The sequence below is a fragment of the Alosa pseudoharengus genome, unplaced genomic scaffold (genome assembly GCF_046254945.1).
Source record: "Alosa pseudoharengus isolate Yale_2024_CS ecotype anadromous, Long Island Sound unplaced genomic scaffold, YU_APseudo_1.1 YU_APseudo_1.1_scf_18, whole genome shotgun sequence".
Taxonomy (NCBI): Eukaryota; Metazoa; Chordata; class Actinopteri; order Clupeiformes; family Clupeidae; genus Alosa; species Alosa pseudoharengus.
In genome coordinates this window covers 29,841,345-29,848,844 of record NW_027468650.1, presented here as the reverse complement: position 1 = coordinate 29,848,844, position 7,500 = coordinate 29,841,345, and the positions used below count along the sequence as shown (strand labels likewise).

At 44.9% G+C, this 7,500-nt stretch overlaps 1 protein-coding gene across 2 annotated transcripts in view; it reads left to right on the top strand.

Annotated features, from left to right (window-relative positions):
• crispld1a (cysteine-rich secretory protein LCCL domain containing 1a) overlaps nt 1-7,500 on the top strand; it is a 21,008-nt gene that overhangs the window by 8,007 nt on the left and 5,501 nt on the right. For both annotated transcript variants that reach the window (XM_076291355.1, XM_076291354.1), the window contains exons 4-13: nt 2,068-2,200; nt 3,601-3,716; nt 3,915-4,015; nt 4,655-4,843; nt 5,957-6,017; nt 6,144-6,210; nt 6,298-6,428; nt 6,529-6,572; nt 6,936-7,008; nt 7,435-7,500. The exon at nt 7,435-7,500 is cut by the window's right edge and continues 10 nt beyond it. In XM_076291355.1, coding sequence (XP_076147470.1) covers nt 2,068-2,200; nt 3,601-3,716; nt 3,915-4,015; nt 4,655-4,843; nt 5,957-6,017; nt 6,144-6,210; nt 6,298-6,428; nt 6,529-6,572; nt 6,936-7,008; nt 7,435-7,500 — 981 coding nt within the window. The remainder of the gene's footprint in view (nt 1-2,067; nt 2,201-3,600; nt 3,717-3,914; nt 4,016-4,654; nt 4,844-5,956; nt 6,018-6,143; nt 6,211-6,297; nt 6,429-6,528; nt 6,573-6,935; nt 7,009-7,434) is intronic.

The window sequence follows — 7,500 nt, the reverse complement described above, 5'->3', positions numbered from 1 at the left end:
CAATAGTTTTTCTCGATTGCTTTGACCTACTTAGAGATCCACTTAATCTTAATTAATACCTTCTTTACACAGCAGAAGTCATCTCTTGCAAATGTGCTCACACATTTTCATTGGGTTCACACATTTCTTTGTGCACATTTCTTGCATAAGTCTGAATCTCTCTGAATCTTTCACCTGTGTGAAAACTCCTTTGTACAATTCTTCAATCAGCAATCATTCATTATCCATAAGATTAGATTAGATTAGATTCAACGTTATTGTCATTGTGCAGAGTACCAGTAGAAAGGCAACGAAATGCAGTTTGCTTTTAACCAGAAGTGCAAAAAAGCAGAACATTGCACATGAACATTAGTTGGTTGGTTGTCACCGGGATGCAGAGAGGGTGACAGCCGCAGGGAAGAAGCTTCCTCTGAACCTGCTGGTTCGGGTGCGGAAAGACCTGTAACACCTCCCGGAGGGGAGTGGGGTGAACAGTCTGTGGTTGGGGTGAGAACAGGATGGCCTCGATGGGGGGGGAGTGAGGAACCGGTGATGCGTTGGGCAGTTTTCACCACCCTCTGCAGTTCTTTCTGGTCGGAGGCAGAGCAGTTGCCATATCAGACTGTGACACAGTTGGCGAGGATGCTCTCGATGGTGCAGCAGTAGAAGTTCACCAGGATCTGAGGAGACAGATGGACCTTCTTTAGTCTCCTCAGGAAGAAGAGACGCTAGTGAGCCTTCTTGATCAGGGAAGAGCTGTTGAGGGTCCAAAAGAGATACTCAGAGATGTGGATACCCAGAAACGTGACACACTCCACCTCAGTCCCGCTGATGACAAATGGGGGTGTGTGTGCTAGCTTTAGACTTCCTGAAGTCCACAATGAGCTCTTTGGTCTTCTTGGTGTTGAGAGCCAGGTTGTTGTCAGTGCACCACGATGTTAGGTGCTGGACCTCCTCCCTGTAGGCCGTCTCATCGTTGTTGCTGATGGGACCAATCACCGTAGTGTCGTCTGCAAATTTGACAATGGTGTTAGAGCCATGTACAAGTGTGCAGTCGTAGGTGAAGAGGGAGTAAAGGAGAGGACTCAGCACACATTCCTGTGGTACGCCGGTGTTCAGGGTGATGGTTGAGGAGGTGTGGTTATCTAACCTATAACAGACTGAGGTCTGTTGGTTAAGAAGTCCAGGATCCAGTTTCAGAGGGAGGTATTGATGCCCAGTTCACTGGGTTTGGTGATCAGTTTAGAGGGCATGATAGTGTTGAATGCTGAACTGAAGTCAATGAACAGCATAAGAGATACCATGTCTGTTCCGTGTTGCTTTTTACAAGTATGGATCTAAGGCACATTTAGAGAAAGTACTGTACTGCCTATTTGGTGAAGAAAACAGTACAAAATGTGTTTACTTTAGATCTACAGTATTTCAATGAAAAATGACAAGTTGTAGTTCAATGAAATTTGTCTTGTCTAGGTGCTAATTGTCTATGTGGTAATTTTTTTGTTCAATACATTTAGTCTTTTTACAGTTTTTCTGATACCAGAAATATTAGAAAGAAATGTCACAGACATAGCAAAAAATAAGGCTACAAAGGTCACAGACATAGCAAAAATTAAGGCAACAAATGTTGTTGTCCAGTGTGTAATGATTGATTGAAATCACACAGTGATTTGACTACAAGATGTGTTGAAAATTTGCTTTGCTGCATGTTTTGTTTTCTCTGCATGCTAAATGTTTTGAGAGAGTAAGAGCCTTTTGCAAGCAAAATGTGTCATTTTGGTGCTTTTGTTTAGACCTGAGAGTTAATTATTTTGAAAATGTGATGTCAAAGTTGACACAAACATTAAAGCGATCAAGAAAAACTGTAACTCCTCTCTAACTGTGAAGCATCTACTAAGCAAAACAAGCACAGCTCATCAAGAAATGAGTACTGCATACAAGCATGGATGGATCAACTGCAATGACATTACTAACGTCCACATATAGTAAATAAAAATTGACTGATTGATTGTGTACTACACTAAATGAATGAATTAACAAACGATTGATTGATTGACCCATTCATTCATTCATTCATATGTCCTTTCTCAGATACCGTCCTCCAACGTCCCATGTGCAGGCGTGGTATGATGAGGTCAGGGACTACTCCTTCCCATACCCTCAGGAGTGTAACCCATACTGCCCCTTCAGGTGTTCTGGACCGGTCTGCACACACTACACACAGGTACACACACAGTCATCATGCTTTGAGTAACACCCATGCAGATGATTGACACCGCTCAGGTAACACTCATACACGCTACACACAGGTATCATGCTTTGAGTAACACCCATGCAAATGGTCGACACCGCTTAGGTAACACTCATACACGCTACACACAGGTACACGCACAGTCATCATGCTTTGAGTAACACCCATGCAAATGGTCAACACCGCTCAGGTAACACTCATACACACCTGTACTGCTCGAGTAATAATGCACACTACACTAAAGTACACACAAGATCCTGGGAGTAACAACACTTTACACTCAGGTGTACACAAGATCAACACTGCTGGAATATTAAACATATTAACACACTACATACTGTATACATACTGTACTGTATACATATAATTACCGCTGTCATTTCCGCTGGCGCGTTGGGGTCCGGTTCGCCCTGTCGGGACTTATTTTCCCCATTATGACCGGCGTTCTATACATTATCCCTTACGTATTGCATACATGCCACTAGCCTGGCTAACGTCAGACCTCATCTCATTGAGATGGGGTCTGGGAACTACACGTTCATTTTCTCGTATTTGAAACGTGGTTTACAAATGCCCAGAGCCATTTATTGGGCGCTACAAATGTCTATCAAATGCGTCTGTACGTAGCTCATAACCGCTTCGGTGTGTCGTCATCGTCTTGCTGCCCGCCCCCATTATGACCGGCGTTCTATACATTATCCCTTACGTATTGCATACATGCCACTAGCCTGGCTAACGTCAGACCTCATCTCATTGAGATGGGGTCTGGGAACTACACGTTCATTTTCTCGTATTTGAAACGTGGTTTACAAATGCCCAGAGCCATTTATTGGGCGCTACAAATGTCTATCAAATGCGTCTGTACGTAGCTCATAACCGCTTCGGTGTGTCGTCATCGTCTTGCTGCCCGCCCCCCCCCATCCGTTCTGTGATTGGTTCCTTCGTTGAGGTGAAAACGAAGTCCATGGAATCCAGGCTGCCTAGCAGCGTGAATAAAATCACGCGCAAGGCAGCATGGGAAAACCCAGGCTAACATGCCACTATGATATACACAAGAATAAAAGTGCTGCAGTTAGATTTATATATTTTGCTCATAGTAATACCCAGGAGTGCAGGACCAGTTTGTACAAATTACACTCCCATACAGGTACACACAGCTTTAACACTCCTGTGGTAACATTTCCATGATTGCATTTCTGGCTGCAAGATTAGCAATTAAAAGTAGATTACTGCATGGAAAACTGAACCATGGTGGAGCAAGCGTTTATTTTATTTCAACTCTTGCCAGAGAAGGTATGCAGGTGCGTAGGATTTCTCTCAGGTGGTGTTTGCTCATAGCCCTTGTCTCTTGGTGTGTGTCTGTGTGCTTTCAGCTCGTCTGGGCCACCAGTAACCGGATCGGCTGTGCCATCAATTTGTGTTACGACATGAATGTCTGGGGCCAGATCTGGTCCAAGGCTGTTTATTTGGTCTGCAATTACTCGCCTAAGTAAGCAACTCGTTTCTCCTCCGCCTCAGCCATGTGCCATTTATTCCATAGGTTCCCCCATGCATATTAAAATGGAAAAAGATGAAATTACAAAATCGTTTGGTGTGTTACAGTGAAACTGATTGGTTGTTGTGTATGTGTGTGCCTGTGTGTGTGTGTGTGTGTCTGTGTGTGTGTGTGTTTACTGATCCCGTGTAGGGGGAACTGGTGGGGCCATTCTCCGTATAAACACGGCACCCCATGCTCAGCATGCCCGCCCAGCTACGGAGGAGGCTGCAGGGACAACCTGTGCTATAAAGGTACTACCAGAAGCACCAGGACTGAGCACCGTCAACCATTAATTGAAGGAACCTCTGTGTTCCTCTGCCACAGATCACATTAACAAGATCATGGTGTCAGTGTATACTGTACAATATAATGACAGAGGCCAAAAGAGGATTATGAAAATGTTATTTTTTGCCTATGACTGTGACTGTAACAGGTTTATACATTCATTTTGCAACATTTCTTCAGCTATAAGGTTAATACACAGGAGTGGGCTACACATTTTTATTTTCTGATTGTCTTTGTTTCTATGCATACCACAGCCGCATGCCGTGTTTAATTTCACACAAAACCGTTAGTTTCCATAGATTTTATTCACTCTATGAGTGACTTTGGCTATCTTTAGTGTATTATGAAAAATATAGTGGCATCAGTGGCATAAGGACTTTTGCATGAGTGAGCTTTGTGGCCCAATAAAGTAATGTTTAATAAGCTGCAGTTTATTACATGGGTGCGGTGAATACACTTTTGGAAAATTATTATTTGCATAAAACACTGTCATGCTGTTTATACACAATGCGTTTTATACACAGGAAATTGCTGTAAGTCAAATGTCAAATGTGTGTGTATGTGTGTTGTTTGCATAAAATCAATGTCCACTGGCTGCTTCACAGACGACGGCACGTCCAGGCGGGTTCCCCCTGAGGACCGAGAGGAAAACAACTCCATCGAACCCGAGCCCCAACCCCAGCCCCAACAGCCCCAGCCTGAGCCTCAACCCCAGCCCCGCCAGCAGCCACTGCCCACCAGACCCCCCACCGTGGAGCTGGACAGGAACGAGGTGGTCAGCACCCAGCAGATGTGTAAGTGCTCCTCCACTCTGCTGGCCCCTGCTCTAACGTTTCAAGTCAAGTCAAGTCAGATTTATTTTTAAAGCGCATTTAACATGCACAGAGTGCAACCCAAAGCGCTCCAACAAACAAGACACATAACAAGACAAACGATGCCGGATGGAGCGGCGTAGTCGCCAGCGTACCCGTGACACGTGAAACATACAACATATGAAACATTCAAGACGGATAACAAACAAATAAACAAAAACAAATAATAAAATAAATAAATAATAAGACATTTTAAAAAGAAAACTCATGTTTCAGGCTCAAAGTGGCCAGTGCATGGTGGCACATAACCAGAAACACATGGACACACACATGGACACACCGGAAACACAATACAGGAACACTTCACAAACTGGTGTCTGAAAAAGGGATGACCTATATATTGCTTTTAGGAATGCTAGCAGTGGCGGCAGTAAGTGCTAAGACTGAGACAGTTTTTATCAGTAGAGAAAGGGAAGGGTGCGGTGAAACCAGTTGAAATGCTGAGTCGGGTTTTTGCGCAAGCTGAAATGTTTTACCCGCTCCCTCCAATCTTTCTTTTTTAATATTCTTACTACATAAGAAAGTCACCTTTTTTAGGCTGAGAGATTTTTGGTAGATCTGTCATGTGCGTGCATGTGTGCATTTGTGTGAGAATGTGTGTGAAAGTGTGAGCATTCATGTGTGTGTGTGTGTGTGTGTGTGTGTGTGTGTGTGTGTGTGTGTGTGCATACATGCATACATGTGTGTGTGTGTGTGTGTGTGTTTTCTTTGGGCGAGCTGAAAGCCGGCGGGTCTTAAATTGCTTCCTCTCCAGTGTGGAGGCGGAGGAGGCCCCATGTGAAAGCTGAGACCCCTCTGCTGCCGCTGCTGCTGACCAGCCTCGGAGAGCCCCCAGGGCCGCCGAGCAGGAAGTCCTCCCCACACTCCCCTCTCATGGCATCCCAAGCCCACAGCGCTGCCGTGCACTGCACCCAGCCTCCACAGAGGAGAGAGGGAAAGGGGAGGGAGGGAGGGAGGGGAGGATGCTGTAAAGAAACGTCATGCTGGAGCTTAGTCAACTCAAGTACCTCTGATCTCTGCTTTGTGTCTTTTCAGCCCAGCTTGTGAACTGCGACACCAAGCTTCGTGATCAGTGCAAGGGAACTCCTTGTAACAGGTAAAGCATCTTAGAGTGAAATAAAAAGGGGGGGGGTGTCAAAGAAACTTGAAAGATCAAATTTCTCAACATTATGCTTTTGCTTATGCTTTTTTTTCTGTGAACTTTTCTGTGGTGTCAATGCAGGTATGAGTGTCCAGCTGGGTGTCTAGATACGACAGGAAAAGTCGTTGGCACTGTTTACTACGAAATGGTGAGGACCTTAGCAGCAGTCTCAACCTGAATACTTATAATATTCAATACACTTTAATATTGAGTGGATTTTTGTTTTGTTTTATAGCAATCCAGTATTTGCCGGGCTGGTCTGCATTACGGAGTAATTGACAATGACGGAGGCTGGATGGACGTGTCCAGACAAGGGAGGCAGGAGTTTTTCATAAAATCCTTAAAAAATGGAGTGCAGTCTCTGGGGTAAATGAGCATTGTGTTGGCCACTGCCAGTTAGCAAACTGCAATCACAGCCAGAGCCTTGGTGATGGCAGGCTTCACTAACAGGATGTGTCATTCACAGGAAGTACCAGAGTGCCAACGCGTTTACAGTGTCAAAAGTGACAGGTGTGTAGCGCCATGGGGCTCCAATAATAACTGTCTCGGCCACCTTGTTGCCAAATCAGCCACACACACACACACACACACACACACACACACGCACACACACGCACGCACACACACACACACACACACACACACACACACACACACACACACACACACACATACACATACTCTCTCTCTCTCTATCTGTCTGTCTCTCTCTCTCTCCCACACACACACAGATACACTCTCTCTCTCTCTGTGTCTCTCTATGTCTGTCTCTCTCTCTCTCCCACACACACACAGAGATACACACTCTCTCTCTCCATGTCTATCTCTCTCACACACATAGATACACACTCATACTTGTTCCCTGTTTTGCAGTAAAAGTTGTCACATGTGAGACGACGGTGGCCCAACTGTGTCCCTACCAGAGGCCTGCCAAACACTGCCCCAGGTGGGACCCCACACACACACACACGCACACGCACACGCACACACACACACACACACACACACACACACACACACACACACACACACACACACACACACTGCCCCAGGTGGGACCGCACTCATTCAGTGACATATTCATCATCATCCTCCTGCTCGACAGTACCCAGTCATGTCACTGGAAATCTTCATGTGCTACGTCCAGTCTAGAGAGCACTTTAACTCCATTGGAGCATGTTCTCTCCTTGGAATGTCTCTTTGTAATGCATACTGAATCGACTCTGCGTATTGAATATGCTATAAACTTGCTTTGTGCTTAAAATTTTTGCATAATAATACATAATGGTGTTATTGTATAATGTTTCATTTTAATGAGCACACAGTTTGTGTAATGATTTCAATTAAAAAGACCATTTTGGATGTCTTGTAGGATATATTGCCCACGGAACTGCCTGCAAGAAAACCCTCAGATATCACGAGTCATTGGGACCGGAAT